The sequence below is a fragment of the Aspergillus brunneoviolaceus genome, assembly GCF_003184695.1.
Source record: "Aspergillus brunneoviolaceus CBS 621.78 unplaced genomic scaffold BO95scaffold_65, whole genome shotgun sequence".
Lineage (NCBI taxonomy): Eukaryota > Fungi > Ascomycota > Eurotiomycetes > Eurotiales > Aspergillaceae > Aspergillus > Aspergillus brunneoviolaceus.
In genome coordinates, this window is record NW_020290795.1 from 226,553 (window position 1) to 247,784 (window position 21,232).

At 52.4% G+C, this 21,232-nt stretch overlaps 4 protein-coding genes across 4 annotated transcripts; 2 read left to right on the top strand and 2 right to left on the bottom strand.

The window, feature by feature from the left end:
* The first annotated feature begins 2,452 nt into the window (after positions 1–2,452).
* Positions 2,453–7,871, top strand: BO95DRAFT_236667 (BTB domain and ankyrin repeat protein). Its single transcript, XM_025581319.1, has 3 exons — positions 2,453–5,660; positions 5,718–5,835; positions 5,896–7,871. Exons 1-3 carry the CDS (start codon positions 2,597–2,599, stop codon positions 7,781–7,783), a joined length of 5,070 nt encoding a protein of 1,689 aa, XP_025438990.1. The 5' UTR covers positions 2,453–2,596; the 3' UTR covers positions 7,784–7,871.
* An 852-nt stretch (positions 7,872–8,723) lies between these two features.
* On the bottom strand, positions 8,724–10,715 carry BO95DRAFT_370906 (uncharacterized protein; the record flags this gene model as incomplete). Its single annotated transcript, XM_025582935.1, has 1 exon — positions 8,724–10,715. One exon carries the CDS (start codon positions 10,713–10,715, stop codon positions 8,724–8,726), a length of 1,992 nt encoding a protein of 663 aa, XP_025438991.1.
* An 894-nt stretch (positions 10,716–11,609) lies between these two features.
* On the bottom strand, positions 11,610–14,535 carry vps27 (ESCRT-0 subunit protein VPS27). The gene is made up of 5 exons (XM_025583747.1): positions 14,162–14,535; positions 13,950–14,082; positions 13,598–13,879; positions 12,763–13,531; positions 11,610–12,704 (listed from the first exon to the last, which is right to left on the bottom strand). The coding sequence occupies exons 1-5, from the start codon at positions 14,227–14,229 to the stop codon at positions 11,794–11,796; spliced, it is 2,163 nt and encodes a 720-aa protein (XP_025438992.1). The 5' UTR covers positions 14,230–14,535; the 3' UTR covers positions 11,610–11,793.
* Positions 14,536–14,771: 236 nt separating this feature from the next.
* Positions 14,772–18,954, top strand: BO95DRAFT_484780 (putative ubiquitin C-terminal hydrolase). Its single transcript, XM_025590370.1, has 3 exons — positions 14,772–15,319; positions 15,389–15,589; positions 15,669–18,954. The coding sequence occupies exons 1-3, from the start codon at positions 15,089–15,091 to the stop codon at positions 18,525–18,527; spliced, it is 3,291 nt and encodes a 1,096-aa protein (XP_025438993.1). The 5' UTR covers positions 14,772–15,088; the 3' UTR covers positions 18,528–18,954.
* Positions 18,955–21,232: the final 2,278 nt, after the last annotated feature.

Genomic DNA, 21,232 nt, shown 5'->3' on the forward strand with positions numbered 1-21,232 from the left:
TCAATGGAAAGAAACAGGCTCTAGTCCCGATCTGGGCTAGCAGGGTACTGCGGGCGTGCGCTTGGGGCGATCAATCAACTTGCATGATAATCACCGCCCATGACAACATGCTCTTTTGCTGTTCTGAGCTGCTTGCGACATCGATCGGCCTGTGAATTATTTGTGGTTTGCAGCTGGTATTCTTTCAGTTCTTCTACCAATAACCTTCACATCTCATCTTTCTCTCTCCCCCCACCCCCTAAGAAAAACCCTCCGGTCAGCGGCGAATTTCTCTTCCAACCAAAGGTGCTAATCTACCTGCAACATGGAGAGAGGAATGGGGCTCCCATCATCCCCTGTTGGAGCACCCGCCAGCATGGACCACTTCCTCAAGTTCCTGGGACTGGCTGCCTCACCTGCAACGGCCTGCTGGTTAGGTGGAGAGCAGATGCTAGTTGCCCGGTCTACAAGGCACAGTGCCTTAGCGATTCCTTGTGAACTTTCAGGAGCTTCTGCCCAGCAACAAGAGCCAATCCCAGGACTCGCACTGTACAACGCACTACCGGCATGATGCACCGGAACTGCGGATTCTGCTGCAAAGGCGGCTGGCTAAGGCCTCTAAGACAACCTAGACTCTTCGATGATGACTCTGGATTGGAGCGTGGATAGCTAGCTACCCACGATTCTACTCAGGGCTAGTAGTTATATATGGATCAGCTCCCCGACCAGGATTAAGTACCAGCGACCGAGCTCGAAGGTCGAGAGCTCGCTCGGTCGACATACGACCACCGACTTGATCCAGTCTGTTTGGGGCCAGTTGGTGATGCAGCTGTATGCATGAAATGTGAAGCTGGCTGACTCCGTGCTTCGTTCGTACCTTTGTCCTGTTTCCTCGCTAATGATGGCCAGTCACCTTGGCCTTTTGGTCGCTTCCACCACACAAATCCATCTTTTCGTGCTGAGCTGATCACAGCTGCATTGCGCACGTAGCATACCTCTGCAGTTGTTAGAAGTATGATAAAGTAGGTAAGTAAAATTGAAGTAGGTACTCGTGACCACTTGACTGACAAGATAACAAGCCCCTCTGAAGTAATTCTAACCGTGTGAACCTGTATAATGTAATGCACTGGTTGATAATGGATGGATGCTTAGTCCGATGATTCTAGATGTCTCTGCTAATTTTGCAACCCCGGATCTATGAGTCGGACACCACCTTCATCCCCTCTTGAGCAGAATCAACATTTTTTTAGATGGTAGATTATGACCTTAGAGCATTGTGCCATGAAGTACCCCCTACGGAGGAAGTTACTGCGTGCGTATGTGTTTCAATTGGGGCTTGACTATCATTAGCCACAATCGGGTGATTCTTTGTCTTCAGCCTCATTTAAAGTCTGCGGCATTGACTACCTACCTTCCAACCGACCCAACTTGGTAACTATTTAAAACAACTTACCTTGAACTTCCCAGCGTACCTCTACAGACCACACAGCCGCAATACATGTTTGTCCTCGGATGAGAGGATGTCCTTGATATTCCTGGAGTCAATATTCCTGGAGTCAACCAAAAGTCACTCATCTGCCGAACGGGGCCACACCATCGGTGACCTCTCCGATGAGGAGCGAGATGAAAAGAGCTTCCTCAACAGTTCAAGATATATGTTGCTGCGTCATATCCTGAAGCTATGCAAAACTAGCGATCGGGACGAGATTTGCCGCCCCTGTTGATCAGATGCGCTTACTCCATACTACTATACAACTATAAGTCACTATACGGTGGACATGCTCTTTCTCAAGCCGGATACCCCGCGATGCGGGGAGCATATATCCCGAGGTAAATCATCTGAGCTGAGCACGGAACCTCTTAGAAGCTAGAGAGCCCTAGAGAGCCCTAACGGAAAGAAGAGCCAGCAGTGAGAAGCTGAGGAGAAGAAGGAGAAGAAGGAGAAGGAGGAAGAAAGAAAAGGTTCGTCGTCGGCCTCTCGTCCGGGGGCATGGAGGGGAGTACAATCCCCGATTGGCCACCGCCCGGACGGTCTTATCCACGGGTCGAAAGCCATCAATCAATGATCCATGATTATTACTGCTAACTTATTACTACCACCTGCACTCCAGTCAGATTCCATCCCCCTCTTCTCTCTCCCACTTTTCGAACCTCCCCTCCCATCCGTCGCCTTATACCACTTGCAACTCCCCTTCCCGTAGCCTCAACACGGTCGCGTACCAGTCTCAAAGTCGAATCGACGTGTCGTCCCTTTTCCCTCCGACCCCCCTTCCCCCCACCTCCACCAGTCGAGTTCTGGACTGTTCGTGTACTGCTAGCTTTATCCATCGCCACCACAACTTCTCTCACTCGCGACACGCCCGCTTCCGCCAGGCCTTCAGTCCGCACCCGCTCGCACTCTCTTCGACTTTCCCCGTCTATCGCGCTTGTCACCCTCGATCAAACCGCTCAGAGAACAATTCCTCCAAGAGTTGACCGCGGTCGACTTCTCCTCCTGTCCCGTTAGAATACTCTTGTCTCCCGCAGTCTTTCTGCCAGTGCGCCCGCCAACCCTCCGCGGTCACGGCGACGTTCTGGTCCTGCGTCGATAAGAGTTTCTGACACAAATTCTGGGCACATGAGTAGCAAGCTTTGGGGATTCTTTCTCTACGATGATGTCGAGAGCTTCCAGCGCTTCCTGGCAACTGCCACTGGAACGGCAGGGAATGGAAGCAGCTTGAAGGCTGGGAGCCCTGGGTTAGGACTGACATCTTCGCCGGGGGTTTCAACCAGAAGCAAGAAGCTGAGTGGGACTTCTCCCGGGACTCCGATTCCTGAGCGTGGGGTCAATCTACGTACTGGTAAGACCCTGTCCAGGGAAGAACTGAACGTGAGGGACAAATACGGGCGCACACTTCTACACCTTGTGGCATCATCGACAAAACCCACAGCAATAGACTTTGCCGTTGCCTTGCTCCAGGTTCCTTTCCTGGATATCTATGTGCAAGACTGGGAGAGCGGCTGGACGGCATTGCATCGAGCCCTCTATGCGGGAAACGCTACAATCGCACAGGCCCTGATGGTCCGGGACATGCGCGACGCCACGGACTTCAGCATAGCGGGCAACTCCGGGCTTCCGGTTGGAAGTTTGATTCGAATTAAGGATCGAGAGGGATACAGCCCGTTTGATGTGTACGCAGCCACGATAGCGGCGCGAGACATTAAACGAAGCTCTGATTCTCTCACCTCCGGAAAATTGATTGCGGAGGTTGAGCATAACGATCTCACCTCTGAAATCTCATCGGAGGACGATGATCCTGACCACGACAGCCGCTTTAGCAGGGGTGTCTTGAAGCCAAGCACCAATCTAAATGGCGACGAGGTCTTTACATTCGGCAGTAACAAGAACCTGAATCTTGGTGTTGGAGATCAGGATGATCGTCAGTTTCCAGAGCGTATTACCCTCAAGAGACCAGGGCATCTTCTGGAACGACTTTTCCGTGAATTTCAGGAACAGCGATTGGAGGCTGGCAAGGCCGATGCTCAACAGGACTCAGACAATGCAAGTGCCAATGATCTTCCTGCAATTGTGAAAAACAAACATATCAAGATCCAAGATGTTGTTATGTCTAAGCTTCACACGGCTATCCTTACCACCGATCCCGAGTCGAACCTTTTCTTGTGTGGCTTTGGTCCCGGTGGACGACTAGGCACTGGGGACGAAACCACACGTTTCACTTTCGTTTGCATCGAGGGCGGAGGCCTTGCCAATAAGAAGGTGGTCTCCGTGGCCCTAGGCCAGGACCACACTCTTGCAATCACCGAGAATGGGGAAATCTTCAGCTGGGGAAGCAACAAGTACGGTCAGTTGGGTTACAGCTTGCCAAGGTCCAACAATCAGGACGATGTGCCCCTGCAAAAGCAACCCCGACAAATTTTCAATCCTTTCAAGAAGGAGTTAATCATCGGGGCGGCTGCATCAGCAGTGCACTCCGTTGTCTTCAGCAATTCTGGTCTTTATACTTTCGGCAAGAACGAAGGACAACTTGGACTGATCGACTCCGATGCTCGATCTCTTGGAATGCAGATCATTCCTCGACGCGTAGGAGCATCTTTGTTCAGTGCTCCCATTCAGAGTGTATCCGCGATCGATCAGGCAACATCGGTTCTTCTTCAGAACCATGAAGTATGGGTGTTTTCCCAGTATGGTTACTCGAAACTATCATTCCCGCTAGATGTCAGTTCCAGGTTTATCAAAGATAGTTTCATGGCCACGAGATATGGCTCCTCTGTCAACCAAGTGGTCAAAGTCAAGTCCGCTGGCAATACCATCTGCGCTCTGTCAAGTTTCGGAGAGGTATACACAGTGCAAGTCAACAAGACAGAGGTCCCCTCAACGTCAACATCAACGACAAATCCATTCAAACCTCGGAACTCCATGTCGGCACCGAGTAGGATCTGGTCTGTGAAAAGATCTCATATGGCAGCAAGGGATTTTGACGTTGGGCAGGATGGGTCGGTCATTATTTGTACCGTATCCGGTTCTGCTTGGAGCAAAGAGAAGCGCAGGAAGTCAAAAGACTCGGCCAAGGACTACAAATTCGCTAGGATACCTGGGTTGTCTCGAGTGATCGGCGTTTCCAGCAATGCTTATGGGGCCTTTGCAGCCGTACAGCGCGACTGTGAGGTAACTCGGGAGCAGATTCTTGTTTCTCAGCCGACCTTATGGGTGGACTACCTCCCCTTGTCTCCTTTCAGCTCATTTAGAGACACAGTCAGCCCGGTGGATGTGGTCGGAGGTGATAGCCGGGACTCAAACCCAGCCTTCCTTATCAAGAAAGCGATATTGGAAGCCTCAGAAATTGAGCCTTACTTCGAATCTTCGCAAGCCCAAGCATTTCCCGGGGTCATCTGGATCAAGACAACATCTTCGGACATACGACTTCCTGTTCACGAATTCATCTTGACTGGACGGAGTTCGGTCCTTCGTGAGATCCTTCATAGCTTCCGGCATACAGATCGCCATTCTTCACTTGATATCTTATCGATTGAGCGTGACAATGAGGGCCATGTGCAACTTACCTTTCAATCCTTGGACATCTTCACCATTCTGAATTTAGCTTTGTTTTTGTACACAGATGAGATATTGGATGTCTGGCACCAGGCTAGACAGTCATCAGAGAAGTCTTTTCAATATCGCCAGGTCCGGAGCGAAGTGATGCGTGTCGCCACTCATCTCAATCTACCAACTCTGGAACGAGCTTCCAGGCTGATGATCGAACCAACAAAGGCTCTGCGGCATGACATGGAGCGTGCCATTCGTGATCCTGCTTTCTTCGACAGCGGAGATGTGATCATCGACTTGAAAGGGGGTGAGGTCAAGGCCCATAGCCATGTCTTGTGTCAGAGGTGCCCCTTCTTCAGTGCATTATTCTTCGGTCGCTCAGCTGGTAAATGGCTCTCATCGCGCCGTGCTCATGCAGACGCCATTATTCATGTTGATCTCAAGCATATTGACCAATATGTGTTCGACTTTGTACTTCGGTACCTATATGCCGACACCCAGGAGGAGCTTTTCGACGATGTCAAGTCAAAGGATCTAGACGAGTTCATTGACCTGATAATCGATGTTGCATTTGTAGCGAATGAGCTGATGATTGACCGATTGGCTCAAATTTGTCAACAAATGCTTGGGGAGTTCGGTAAGCTTCATGATCGGTTGCGCCGCTCGGAGTGAGGTACTGATGCATGATAATTAGTGCATACCCGCAATGTCTGCCACTTGCTCAATGTGATCACGCCATGCTCCGTGAAAGAGTTTAGGAATGCGGCTCTAGAATATATCTGCCTCAATCTCGAGGATCTACTGGCAAACAGGTAAGCTTTATCTTCGCGCATGCCATGGATACCACTGGCAGGAATGCTTACAATCGGTAGGTTATTGGCAGATCTCGATGAGTCCTTGCTCGAAACCCTTGATTCTGTCTGTCGTGATAATCAGTTGACCAGTTTACCTGTGTCAAGAGGGCGCAATTCCGAGGATTTCATTTTCGAGAAATATCCGGAGCTTGCATCTGCCATAGAAGGTGACAGGAGGCGGAAGATCGATTTCATGAGGCTGAGACCGCACCTGAATCGTATTGACAGCTCTGAAGGAAAGCCTCGTGCAACAAGCAACGAGAAGGCAGCTCCTTCCCCTTCGGCTCCAAAGGTCAAACCGGGCCCAGCCCAGGATGGAGCGCTGTCCGCTTCTCGCAGTCCGCTTCTCAAGTCCAGACAGTCGACTACCGATTTGATGTTCCAGATGGACGACGAGTTTTCGCTGTCCCTCACCGACCCTGGGAAAGGCAAGGTAGCAATTCGTGATGCTAAACAAGTCGCCGCAGCGGATACACCGCTATCCATCGACTCACCAGCTCTCCGAGCTAGTCCATATGACGGGGGCTCCCTCGGAGATCCCAGCTATTTAGATGCCCAGATGGCCTCACCGTTGGATCCAGCTCTCTCAGAATCACCCTCTGCATCCCGCGCCGCAGCACGCCATAGGAAACAGGATCTATTCTCTTCACCTCCAAGCTCGAGCACCCAGACCCCATGGAGCGCATCGGCGATTTCCACGTCAAAGAAGAATCTCAAGGATATTATGAATGAAACCTCGGGCAACCGGATTTCGAATCTCAGCCTAGGCATGTCTGCTCGTCGAGAGAGTACCAGTAACCCTGCGCCGAAGATGTCGCAGAAGGAGCGCAAGAAGATTCAACAACAGCAGATGCAGGAGATGCTTGCTGCTCAGCAAAAGGCAAAAGAGGCGCCTGAAAACCCGTGGAAAATGACCACCCCAGGCAAACCTGCTCCTATAGCGAGTGGGCTTGGTAGTCCTGTTGCAGAGTCTGCGAAGGCTTCTCCCAAACCCTCCATGACCCTCCGCCAAACTGTCGCCGGGACGCCCCCGGCAGCCCGCACGAAACCCAGCTCCATCCCCGCGCAGACCCCAGGCCGTGGGGGACCCGTCAATGTTCAACAAACGCCCTCGCGGCCTCAACCTTCGAAACCCATCACCCCAACCCCAGCCTCCTCCAATCCCCTCGCCACTCCCCAGCCGGCTATCCAGTCCATCCGCCACATCCCGCGCCCCGAACCATACCAAACGAGTTTTCACTCTCCTTCCTCCAGCTCCCTCTCCCTCGCCACGATCCTCATGCAACAACAAACCGAAAAGGACGAGATCCGCGAAGCAGCGACCGCAAAACACAATCTCGAAGATATCCAACTCGAGCAAGAGTTCCAAGCGTGGTGGGATAAAGAGAGTCGACGCATCCAGGGCCTCCCGGACCCCGACACGACGGCCCCGTCCGCCGCCGACAAAGAAGAGAAGGGGACCTCGCGGTCAAATCGGGGCCGAGGCAAAGGAAAAGGAAAAGGGCAGGGCAAAGACCTAGGTCAGCAGCCACCGCTACAGCAGCAGCAGCAGCAGCAACAGCAGCAACAGCTCCCGCACCGCAAAAAGCGCGGAAAAGGCCCTGCTGGCTCGGCAGACGCATCGAATTCGTCCGCACAACCCCAACCTCCCCGTAACGAATCTACCACCATGACCACTCCCTCGGCACAGAACGGCCATCATCCTCATCCGACCCCTCGTCGTGACGCTCAACCTCGGACTATTCCGAACGGGAATCATCTCGATAAACCAGGAGCCGCGGCCGGCGGATCCAGTGGAAGCGGTGGTTCACGACGTGGAGGTGGAGGTGGTGGCGGAGGTAGAGGTGGTGGTAGCGGTGGCAGCTCTCGTGGACGCGGCAAACCTCGGGAAAAGACCTCCGCGTGAAATGGAATCTCACACACTCACTACATACACATATACAAACAACATCCACCTGTACCACCTCACGGCGGTGTGTGTGCGTCAATAACGTTACACCCCCTCATGTTGTTATGAGCTTTCTGCATAGAATTCTTTTTTACCTTTCGGTTTAAGGAAGGGAACTCTTTCTCCCGCAATGTCATAATAACAATAGACACACTACTTGCACCACACAAGATATGATATCCATCTCCTCTCTATATTTCTCTCTCCCTAATCGACCTAGTGGATTATGCATTGCGTGACTTGTATGAAAGTGAAACACCGCCTTATCTAGATAATGAATTGAACGGATTTTTTAGAACTACATTCCGCTCATATCCATTCGAACCGAGGGATGACGAGGAAATTATGACACTATGATATATTCTCTATAGCTATCGCAATAACTCGGCATTGGTGGTGGAACCAGAACACAGGTCCAAGAAGGAGAACTTGCGCAGAGAATAGCAAAACAAATTGAAAAAAAGTCACCAAGATGGACTAGATGGGAATCAATCAACAGGGAGCGATACAGATACTGAAAATGACAATTCTTCAATGAAGGCGGGCATTCGTCGTAATCGATATGACCAAAGTACAAACGGCAAGAAATAATTCGAACTATTAGATCATCGCTATAGAATTAGTTAATAGGTTGAAGAAGTGGGAAAGACTTCGAGGGAACTAGGCTAATGATGGAGTAAATAGCTCGGTAATCTCAGAATGGACCCAGAAGCATGCAAATCCATGGGCGAAATGTAATATGGAAGCTGTTCGAAACGCTAACAGAAGAAGAACGGCAACCCCCTGCTAACACCTTGTACACGACGAGGGATGATATCGAATGGGGGAAATATGGTAGAAGAGATGTAATGAAAGAGGTATAATTGTACAGAGAAGGGTTCGTTCCGCTCGTCCATTACTAGCCAGCTGTCGCTACTTCCCGACTTTCCCAGATGCGACGCATCATGAGTTCGGTTTCGTCGGGGTCTTGTAATGTTTCCGAGCCCGGCACTCTTGCCGAGGTGGCAGGGTCGGGGTGGGCGGCTTCATCGGATGTGGAGAGAATGCGGTGAGAGGGATGTTGGGATTTGCTGCCGGAGGGGGGCGGGTCGGTGGGCTCATTCACGAGGTCGTCGGGTTCTGGAAGGTAAGTCTGAGAGACGGATGTATGCATGTCCGCATGCTTTCGTCCGATTAATTGTCTGGGTTCGGGGCTGGCGCTGCCTTGGCTGCCGTCTTGTTGTTTGCTGTCGCGGAGGTGAGTTAAAGCTGGCGCAGATTTGATGGGTTTGCCAAGCGACGAATGTCGGTCTAAGCTAGAAGTCGCGCCTCGTGATTCATTCAGAATGGCATTTAAGCGCCTGAAGCTGTCGCCGGTGGGAGACTGGAATCGGCGGACAACGGTCAACTCCAGGGTAGTTTTCTCGTATGCTTTCCGAACGTGCTTGGTTTCATTGTCATGTACCGTTCCACTGGCTCGAGCGGATCCGTTGACAAGGCCTCTGCCCGGCTCGAAAGCCCCAGCGCCCGGTCGGGTGTGAGGTGCAGCAAAGATCGGGTCCACGACAGAGGGGGGGGCTGCGGTGGACACGCCGTCGGGCGGTGATGTGTTCAATGCTGCAGTTCGCTGCAACCAAAGCTTTTGCTGTGTGCGAGAATGGGGTTCTGCGCCAGCGGGCCTTGAAGGCGGCGACGCTCGTGGCTTTTTCGTAGTTGCGCGATTTGGCGATGGTGGAGTTTGGGGATGATAGTGTGGGAGGAAAGAGGATGGGGTGTTTGGATCCGAATCTATGCGGGAAAATGAGTTCGTCGTTGGTTTGTTATTGATGATAAATTTGGAGACGCCGCCTTCGATGGATGAGGACGTAGCATGGGTTGGCGTGTTCGCCAATGTGGTGATAGACGAAGACATCGGTCGTCGGGAACCGTCATGGGCAGACGCTAAGTTGGTCAGGGATACATTGCGAGAAGACTGATCCATCACGGTCGGCTTGACGGTCGCAGAAATGGAAGACATGGCCGGTGGTGCTTTGGCAGAGATAGACGGTCCCAGAATCCGCGATGCGATGACGCCGTTCTCACTAGGGCGGGTAGTCTCGACGGGTGTCTCGTCAGAATCGGACGGAGGTTGCTGTGCGGTTTCTTCGTGGTCGTGGCCGTGGTCGTCGTGATCTTCTTCGTCGGAATAGTTGTCGTCACCGAAACTCTTGCTCGTCGACTCTGGCAGGCTGGTGGCTCGAGGAAATTGCGGGTAAGAGCGCTTGACGAAGGTAAGGGGGTCGACCAGAACAGCAGGATTCTCCACACTCTCTTTGGATTGTGCCACCGAGCTGCGTCTCGTGCTTTCAGGCGACTGCGTAGTATCTTCCCAATCAGCTTCGTCGTCGGAATCCGCCAACTCGAATCCCACTGTCTTTTTCTTTCCGGAGCTCGTATGTGGACGGTCGGTGACCAGCGCTTTCTTTCCGAGGACGACTGACGTATTGCGTCGAAGGGCCGGACTCGAATTGTTCTTCTTCATTGATCCTGTTGTGGGGTGTGATTGTTCCGCAACTCCATCCCAACGAACGTGATGCCCGCGCGGGCTAGCGGCAGGTGTCGCAGGGGCGGATTTCTTGCGCTGATGCACGCGAGCGGTAGCTTCAGGGCCTATTTGTTGGCTGGAGAGGTGTCTTTGTAGCTTGTGCAGATTTTTGCCGAAAGAGGGGTTGCGGTGATGGTTGCGATGGCCCCCGCCGACTAGATGGGGACGATGGGGCCTTGAGGGGGCTTTCTGGGTGGTGTTGGAGGACTGGGACTGAGACAGCTCGCCTTGGTTGGAAGGGGTGCGCGTGACAACGGCGTGAGAGGAAACCGCACGACGGCCCAGTCCGGGGCGCTTGACGGGGGAAGAAGTATTGGAAGTCGGCATGGCGGCCGTGGCAGAAGAGGAGAAAGTACGTAGTTGGTACTTGTGGTTGAAAAATAAAAAACAAAAAAACAAAAAAGAAAGAAAGAGGCGTTTAAGGCTTAAGCAAGGAAGGGCTGGCCCCGATCGGGTGACGAGCAGCAGCCGGGAAGTTTCCCTGATTCAACGGCGATTGGAGGAGGCATCCACCAAGTGATACAGCAGATTGTATGTATCCGACGGGGCGGGTCAGTGAGCAGCAGAAGTGGTGTTGCTTTTAGTCTCTTGGTCTGTGGTGAAGAAGTACTGGGGGGGGGTTAAACGGGAGAATGAGAAAAGAAGGGGAGAGAGAGACAAATCGGTGACGGTCCAGATTCCCGCCGATTGCGGGGGAGACGCAAATGACGCAGAGTCCGGTTACACCACTCGCACCAGGGAATTGAGCTGGTTGGCTATAACAGAAAGAAAGAATGAGGAATTAAATCAAGACGGGAAGAACAAAATTGCAGAGCAAAAGTGACTTTAGGAGGAATGGGGATGGAGGGGAGAGTTGCAATTAGAAACGAGGGAGGTAACGTTTGGTGTTTGGTGAGGGGAGAGGGAGAGGGAGAGGGAGATGGAGAGGGAGGGAGAATCAGCGGGAGGGGAAAAAAGGAAAGAAGAAGACGTGGAAGAATGGAAGAAGGATTCCCGAAGCAAGAAGAAGAACCAGCAAAATGGAACTAACGAAGGGAGGAGAAGGAAGGAAGGAAGGAAGGAAGGAAAACTGGTAAATAGAGAGTCCAGACCAGCAAACCAGGCCGGATTTGGTTGGCCTCGCCCTGTGGAATTGAAAAGCACGGAAGCATCGCCACTCCTGTATTATTACTTTACTCATTCTCCTATAATCATTCAACCTCGTCAAAAATGGGAAAAAATAGATAGAACATCAATTCAATTTCGGGGCCTGCAAAAGTAACCAATACATCTGGTATCATTGTGCCAAAAGCCTACATAAAACATAAAGAATAAAACACCAATCGAGGAATCGTCCCCTCCTCCAAAACCACAACTTGACCGCTCCTCACCGCACTGACCACTCACCCTATTCACCCTGTCCACTCTACAACTCAATCAAACTCTCCTCGATCGGCGGCCGGGACGGGGTTGTTTGTTGATATGATGGATGCGCACCAGGCACACTACCAGAAGGATATTCTCCTCCCTGTGGGTTTGGATGTGTTGGAATCCCCTGTGGATATCCTGCGAAAGTTGTAGGGCCGGGAGAAGGCTGTTGTTGACTATAGAATGACGATCCCGACGGGTCCGCGGGCTGTGGCGGCTGCTGCTGCGCTGACGGTTGACCGCCAGGTTGCATCGAACTAGGATCTGGAGGATAGTGCGAGTAAGCGGGGGCCGACACTGGGTCTGCCGGGGGTGATTGATCCGGGGCGCTCGGAACGCCCGGGGCCGACGGTTGATAGTGAGAGTCGTGTTGCATCACAGGCGACGGTTGATAAGGCGCCTCCGGCTCCCCATGCCGCGGTTGCTGGTATGGACTCGGGTCTTGTTCCGGGTGCGGTGGAGGTGCATAAAATTGCGTGGTTGGCGCATAGGCCGAAGGATTGCTGGGGGGTGCCGCATTGGCGCCGCCTATGTGAGGTGATGCCACCGCATGAGGGTTTCCAGTCCACGGCGCGTTGGGTGGCATAGTTTGAGAGGGCTGTGGGTATAAACTCGGGCTCATGGTTCTGGCGCGTTCTCTCTCTGACGGAGGCTGCGAGTAGGGTGTGCCGGAAGGCTGGAAAGTTTCGGTGACGTTGGGATTTCCATAATAATAGTTCTCGGTGCCTGACTTCGCCTCCATTGCGGGAGCGGGCATCGTGGGGTAGATATTGGGATATGGGGATCCGCCAGGGACCCCCCCATAACCCAAGTTATGCTGAGCGTAGGCGCTAGAGAGACGTTCCTCTAGCATGCGGTCATAGTAGCGAACGACCGTCGAGAGCTTGGCATGGAGGTCCAGCAAAGTGTCTACGACCGCGCCTCATTAGCTGCCGCGACAAATCCTCCAAACAAACAACATACGTACCGTGCTTGCTCATCGTTTCTCCATAGCTTCTAGCCAACTTAGGCCGGAGCGCTCCAATGCTCTCATATAGTTCCTGAATCTGAGGTTCCCGTAAAATAGTGCCCGGGGGCTGATGTTGCAGTCGGTCAACGAGAGCTGCGAAGAGATGGATGTTTTCGACTTCCACAAGGCTAAGCTCATAGGGATTTTTGGGGATCGGCGCCACCCCTGCGCCCGCATGAGTCGACGTATCAGCCACCGGGGCGTTCTTGAGGGTGGCTGCGTGCTTCTGCTTGTGTTGTTCCATATCCCGCAATGATGCCTCGATGGCAGCCTTCAGGTCGGCATCTTCCTCTTCCTCTACACCGGGCTGACTGACGGCTTTGGGAGGTTCCGGGACGACCTTGTTCTGTGGAACGTAACCGCTTGAGCCCCTATTTTGAGCCTCCTCTAAGCTCATTTGCAAAGCACGACGCAAATCGTCATCGAAGCCGCTCTCCGCTCGTCCCCCACGAGGCTCCATGACGCTAGACTTGGTGATTGAATTGTTCTTGAATGCAGATCTATCGGAAAGGGCCGCAGATGAAAAGGCCTTCGAAGTCAATTTGGCGTAGCACCCGTCGTCCACTCGAACAGGCTGGAGGATTCCGAGATGAGGCAGAGGAAGCGTCTTGCTGGAGCACTGTGCATCAAAGACATTGCCGCAGTTGCGACAATGATGCTTGCGGTTCATGAAGCTGAAGGCAGTGCGACAGCGCATACAGACATCGGAGTCAATCCATTCGGGCGGCTTTGGCAGGAACACTCATGTCAGTTCGAGGGCGCCGTAGCGATCACAGTACCAAGGCCAACTCACCGCACTGCTTTCCAGCATGCTTCCACTGATTTGAGTCTTGGGTGGAAACCGGAAGCCTTCATCCTGAAGCCTCCGATAAGTTTCACCAACATAGCTCAGATCCATACGGCCTTGAGCTGCCATGGCCCAGTCTTGTATCAATTCTAACATCTTCGCTTTCACTTCGTCATTCAGTGGGAGGCCCTCGGTCTTGAGGAGGGAGACGAGGTTGTCCATAAACTCCCGGGATGCAATCTCCGCCAAAAAGTGAGTACCGCCATTTTTCACACATGTGTCTGTCAGCTGCGATGCATTTCACCGTCAGTTCTAAGCTAGACCCAGGGCGGAGTGTGAGGAGGGTCTTGCGACTCACTTTCAAGGTCGCTAGTTGGATGTTCGGATTCTTATTCTCAAGCCGCCTCTTCAAAGATCTCATCGCCTCCTTCGGTTGAACGCTCTTTGATCTTATCAAGTCAGAAATTTCGAGGTTGAGAGCGATGTCTTCCCTATTGGCGTGTCAGTGAGTCGTAGCATGTGATTGACCGCAAGCCAAGGCAGCATGCTGAGGGAACAGCCATAACTTACAAAGACGAGGCAGTCGCCTTCTCAACCTGATCGTCGAGCGAAGACGCTGACGAAAACCACCCCGCCATGTTGTGATGGTGCGCAATTGACGATCTGCTGGGGACGGCGACGAAGGTACCAGATGGCTATGACGTTGGGCAGCAGCTGGAGTAGCAGCAGGAGAAGGAGGTTGAGACTGAGACTTGGTGAAGAATCGGAAGGGCTTTTTTCGCGCAGAATGAGAAGAGACCGATAAGAAAGGGCGATCAAGGCAGCAATAGAGACATAACACTGAGCTCCAGGCAGATCAAATGCATGGAGGGATAATGTCGGGGGGAGTGTAAGTAAGGCAAATGGGAGGTAACCAAGCTTACCCTAAGTCTAGTACTGGTAGGTACGCGGGAGTACATAAGTTACCTTCCATGGGACAAGCATGTTGGCACGGCAGTCCTTAGTCTAAGTTAGTTATTGGCGGGGGCGGTGAGTCAGCGGGGATCAGGCCCCAGGCAAACAATGGTAAGTACCCGTAACAGGTGGCGTCATAGCCTAACTAGGGCGGTGAAGCGGCAAAGCGGGCATTATTCCTGCAAATCCATTATCGTACTGTACATACACCCACCCCATCATACAACATCCCGCAATTCGTCTGCCTTTGACCACCTCGTTCCTCTCCTCTTTTCTCCTCCTGTCTATTCGTTCTTCCTTCCTCCATTCTCCGTCGGGCTTCGTCTTTGGCGCATCTTTCTCTTCTTCTCCTGTCTTTCTATAACTCCCTCTGTCCTTTCATTCTTTACGTGTTTGGATACCCCGTCGAGTCGTGGGATACCCCTCCGATCTGCTCCCGCTCCGAGCCACCTTCGAACAACTACCGATCCATCCCCGCCTTAGCTCCGACAACTTTCAGGTCATGTACTGAAGCTTCCCTTCTCTCCATCGCCGTCTTGTATCATGTCCTCAGATGCAGCGGCTTTCCCCTCTCCACCGGATCTCGCCCCGTGGGATAATGCCAGGCGTCCTCGATCCCTCGGAGTCATGCCGACAAGCGGGCGGCCAGTCGGACTGGCATCGCAGCAAGTCGGCAACAATCAGAGCGCCCCGGCAAGCCAACCGCCGTTGTTTCCCAACATAAAGGATCTACAGGATGAAGCGGCAGCTTTGGATGTCAATGAGAATGCCTCGGTATGTTTGAGACTTGGGTGTAGCGCTTGCCACAGTGATTTTGCAGTTTATGCTGATTGAGACCTTTAGCTTAGTGTTTTGCTTGAGCGAGCGCAAGTGGCCATAAACCAAGCCCGGGAGCTTTCCGACAGCGATCAACTAGATCGAGCCTATGTGCAATACCTTCGTGCCTCCGAAATAACCATCAACATTATTCCCCACCACCCTGACTATCGTGCGACAGCCAGCCAGAGACCGGCTTGGTTCAAGAGATTTGCCGATTTGATGATGGTAGGTCGTCGCATATTCACGCGAGAAGCCTTCTTTAAGCTCTTGGACTATTAGATCGGGGACTAATCAATTGTGGTAGGCGGTGCGGACGAAACAAGGGACGATGGATGATATCAAACAACAGATCGTGGAGAACAATCTAATGACAAACGTGCAACCGGTTGGACCACCGTATTCACACTCAACCCGGCCAAAGTCAGAAATTTTGAGTAGTGCTGCCTCTTCCGTGAGGAATTCGACGCAGATGCCGACCTTGTCACACCATCAACAAGATTTTGAGCTACAGACAAAGCAGAATCGATACTCTAGCCCTCCATCCGATGCACTCGCACAAAGATTCGCAAAGCTAAGGATGTCACCCCCTGACAGCACTCTCTTAGAGCCCACACAAAAGGGGACGAACAGTATGTTACAGTCCGCGCCGCAAGTTAATCCGTCGCAAACTTCGGCTCAAGCGTCACCGCAAAGCTCCGTTTTGAGCTCTCCGACACGACGTCCCTTAGGGCCTCGTAGCATGGGATCCCCCCATGGGGTTCCTGCTCTTCCCCCTAAGGTTCCTCTCAACACATCCCTTCCACGGGCACCCGACCCAGCCTATAGTCCGATTTGGACAGTGCCATCACAGGGACCCTCAAACCCGCCGCGGACCTCGACGGAAAGCTCTCGCCCAGTCAACCCACGGTATTCTCAGCTCGCAAACTCACCTCATGGGAGCCCGAGCCGGAATGGGTTTGATGATAATCCGTACCGATCCAGAACCCCAAATGGTGTTCATCAAGTGCAGGAGATCCGAAGCAGCAGTGCTGACCTCCCACACAACACTACGATCACTCCGACAGAGTTACTAGATTACCTCCGCAAATACAACATTCTGCTCATCGATGTGCGGCCCCGGGAGCAGTATGATAGTGGGCATATATATGCTTCTTCTATCATATGTGTTGAGCCGGTAGTGTTAAAGGAAAACGTATCAGCTGAAGAGTTGGAGGAGCGTCTTGTGGTGTCGCCGGAGTATGAGCAGTCATTATTCGAACGCCGGAATGAATTTGACATGGTTGTGTACTATGACCAGAAAACATCATCGGTTAGTTATCTTGCTGGCTCTCCCGTTGGCACGACAGCGCCTCATCTCCGAGCGCTCTACGACACGCTTTACGAGTTCAACGCCTATAAACCCTTGAAGGACGGCCGACCACCAGCATTACTTCTAGGCGGCCTCGACGCATGGATTGATCTCCTAGGCCAACAGTCACTTGCCACATCCTCCACCGCTGCTGTGATGGGATCCTTGCAGGCAAAGCGACCACAGCGAAGGCCCGGGCGACCGCTTGGAAGAGTGCCTACGATGGTCAGCGCTAACTCTAGCTTAGAGGTCAGGAAACGACGACTGCGCGAGTACAAACCACTGAATAACCAAGAGCTCACTGAGTGGATGGAGAAGTCCAAGACAGAGGAAATTGATGCCAGTACATATGTCGAAGAAGATGAAGAAGCACTGACGGAGGAGCCTACTGGGGAGGAGGAGGTTCCTGCCTCGCCGTTTGTTCAGAACTATGAAGACTTCCTGCGGCGCTTCCCCGAACCAGGTGCGATTCAGCAGTCAATGGTAGCACCACACATACGACCGGCGGGCACTGCTGCACCGAATTACGCTGCTCCTGTGCCTGTCGCGCCCTCGCGGCCGCCTCCGGCAGTTCCACGGCCTAGCTATAGCGGCGTATCGGACGGCCGGCACATCCAACCTACTCTGGAGCGGCAGAGTTCGGCCACGAAAACGGCACTTTACACCCCTCTGTCCATGTTGAGTCGGCTCAAGCTTCCTCGCACTGGGTTGACCAATTTCGGGGTGACCTGTTACATGAATTCGACTCTCCAATGTCTCAGCGCGACCTTACTGCTGAGCAAGTTTTTTATCGATAATCGGTTTCGGTACTACGTCCAGAAGAATTGGAAAGGATCCCAGGGCGTCATGCCAGGGCTTTTTGCGAACCTGATCCGGTCGCTGTGGAAGAATGATGTTGAGGTAATCATGCCTACCTCATTTCGAAACTTCTGCGGGCGGTTGAATCAAGAGTGGGCGATCGATCGCCAGCAAGATGCCAAGGAGTTCTTCGACTTCGTTGTGGATTGCCTGCACGAGGACCTCAACATCAATTGGCAGCGCAACCAGCTCCGCCCTCTGACCTTCGAAGAAGAGATGCAGCGGGAGCGGATGCCGGTCCCCAAGGTCTCCAAAATTGAGTGGGATCGGTATTGTCATCGCGAGGAGTCCTTCATCTCCTCACTCTTCGCCGGGCAACATGCGAGTCGATTGCGCTGCACCACATGCAAACGGACGTCCACCACGTACGAAGCCTTTTATAGTATCAGCGTGGAAATTCCTCCGTCTGGAACGGGAGACATCTACCAATGCCTTCGTAGTTATTGCCAGGAGGAAATGCTGAGCGGCGACGAAGTGTGGAAATGTCCGTACTGCAAGTGTGAGCGGGTTGCGACCAAACAGATCATCATCACGCGGGCGCCTCAGATCCTGGTGATTCACTTCAAGCGATTCTCGGCGTCGAAGACGCAGAGTGCGCGGAAGATCCATACCCCGATAGATTTCCCGCTGCATGGGCTGCGGATGGACGATTTCGTGTTCTCGCAGCCGACTCCGACCCCCATTCCGAACGGTCATTCGGCGACCGCACCCTCGGAGACGACGATCGCGACCGCCCCTCCCTTCACGTATGATGCATACGGCGTGCTGCGACATCTTGGGTCCTCGATGAGCAGCGGACATTACATCTCTCTGGTGCGAGACGCGCAGCGACAATGCTGGCGCAAGTTTGATGACGAGCGGGTGACGGATTTCAACCCGCGGGATCTGCGACCGAAGGAGCGTTTGCAGAACGAGCAAGCTTACATTGTATTCTATGAGCGAGTGCCCGCGAAATAAGGGCACCGCTGAGCATCTTCTTTTCCTTTTCCTTGGTCCTCCAAACCCTCATTTCATTCAAGCGATTATGTTTACAATCTGCTTGATTTTGTGTTACAGTGCTATGCCGTGAGTGGGATGGATCGACGCCAAACCACCGAATCCCGATTGGCATGACATAATTACAACTAACTATTGCCTGCATATTTCTTTTTTCCCCTTTGCTTTGCGTTGACTGGAATGTTCTCTGGCGAAGACACGACTGCATAATGACGGGATGTGAGCATGTGACGAATCCTATACCTTGTTTTTATTTTAATGCTTAACTTTGTCCCTTGTGATTTAGCCCTTTCCGAGTTTAGATCTGCTTTATAGCATGGATACATGGATGTTGAATAGGTAGCGCTGTGTGTTCAGCGGGAATGAATGGCTTGACTGCTTCTGCTCGCACTGGAATAAGCAAAAACGACTACGGAGTACTGGTGACGAACTAGTCGACTAAGTACTAGTAAGTACTAACTACTACTAAGTTATAGGCACCCCGGGAATGATGCAGTCAGCTCCGACGGGCTCAGACGCCGGACTCTCCCCCAGACCGGCAAACGGACTTTGCAAAAACTAGGTACGAGAAGGTTCCTGTCATAGGGCACCAGCTCCGACACGCATTTCTACCAAGAGTAACTTACTCAGTACCTAGTGGGAAGTATAGGAAAGTCCGTCACACTACCTAAACAAACCAAACCAGTGGTAGTCCGCCAATCGAGCCAACGAGCACTGGAGCACTGGAGCACTGGAGCACTGGAGCACCTTGACTTGATGGATGTGATGTCTAACTCTCTAACTCCCATGGAAGACAATCGAACCTTCGACACACCCTCGTCACTGAAAGAAGTAGACTGGGGGATTCCGCCCTTGCTCCGAATTTCCGCTCTAGAAGGTTTGGGGAGTGAAAAGTCCCGATGGGGCTTCCCGGGGGTGGCGGGCAACTGGCCAACGGGGCGATCTTTTCCCCGAGGTTACGGGTAACGGCTATCGAGAGCGGGGAGTCCGTCCCCTCCAGGCTCCAGGTCGGGAATTGTTTGGTTTTCTGTCTGATACTGGACTGCGTACTATCGTGCTTGGATGGTTTGTAGTAGGTTATCTGGTAAAGGATGTATCTGTCTATCTACGTAGTGATGCATTTGGAAAGAGAGGGTGGTGGCCCGTACAGCATATGTACTGTTCGTAGTTATCATCGTACGTATACAATCAGGCTGTCAGATAAGGTGGTGGAGATTCATCTCCGACACCGACACACTAGACTTACTGTGAGGTCTCCGTACTGTTCGCGAGGGGATCAGCAACCTTACCCAGTAATCATATCCTCAGGGTCTATCCGTAATCCTCACCGACGATTGAACAAACAATGTAGCTAGCTGGATGTGCAGGACATAGACTGACTCTGTTCGCTGCATCTTTCTTCTTATACACACACACCTTGCAGTTCCTTCCTGCAATCTACCCTTGAACGTATTCTCTTCGCCCTTTTTTTTACTTTTTACTTTTTTCTTTTTTTTTTTTTTTTTTTTTTTTTATTTTGGCACCGCAGGCAAAGTTTGCCTGATCAGGGATAGTGCGCTCTATGCTCTGACTAAGACGGGAATAAGCGTGCTGTGATTGGCGTAGTCGGACCAATCCCTATCAGGCCACTTTTCAAGATTGCCCAATCGGGAAGGTGCTGGGATTGACCTCGGACAACGGAACTCAGCAGAGGAACTAAGTTGGAAGCAAGACAACTCGGTTTTTCACAAGCAACGATGAGATGAGAGGCTTCCATCGAGATGCAGACCTTTGAAGCCCGGTAATAGAAGATTGGAAGCTCCCAAGGCTAACTGTGAGTCCGGGAGTGGTCCCCGGGAATGCGAAGTGGGTTTGGTTTGGTTTGGTCTGGGTCAAGGTGGCTGCCTCAGGAAGCCACAGCCAATTGATCGACTCCGACTGATGGGCCGGACCGATTGATTATTATTATTATTCTTCTTATTCTTGACTATCTCGCCGTCTTTCCCTCACTCACTCTCTCTCTCTCTCTCTTCCTTCTCTTCCCTTTCCTTCTCCTCTTCGTTCTCCGCTTAGTCTTCTTCTTCCCCCCTCTCTCTTTCCCCTTCAGTACTGCTTCTGCTTCCTGTCTCTGTTCGCATTCATCTTCAGTTCTATCTGGTGAGTTTATTCTCTGCCACCACCCCTAAGACACTCCCTATCTCTTCCACTCCCACTCCCACTCTTACTCCCACCCCTCACCCCGATATCCCAAGAGCAGCGCATCCCAAAGTGATACAAGCACACGGGTGTATCTGGAGATCTGTACTCCAACCAAGCGCATCGCGCGAACATCGCCTCTTCTCACACCACCATCATCGCATCACCAATCCCCCTAACCTGCCTGCCTTGCCCCCAAATCCTCACCACTTCTCACCAACCGCACTACAACCCTCCAAACCAAACCAAACCAAACCTCACTAACCACCCCCTCAAAACCCCAGCCCCAAAACCCACATCCAAAATGTCCGACGTCAAGGAATTCACCCTCGCCGAAGTCACCGGCCACAACACTAAGAAGGACCTGTACATGGTCATCCACGACAAGGTCTACGACTGCTCCTCCTTCGTTGACGAGCACCCGTACGTGACCCTTTCCCTTCACCCCTCCCCCATGGGAAAACACCGATTGACACTGCCCCCCCCCCCCC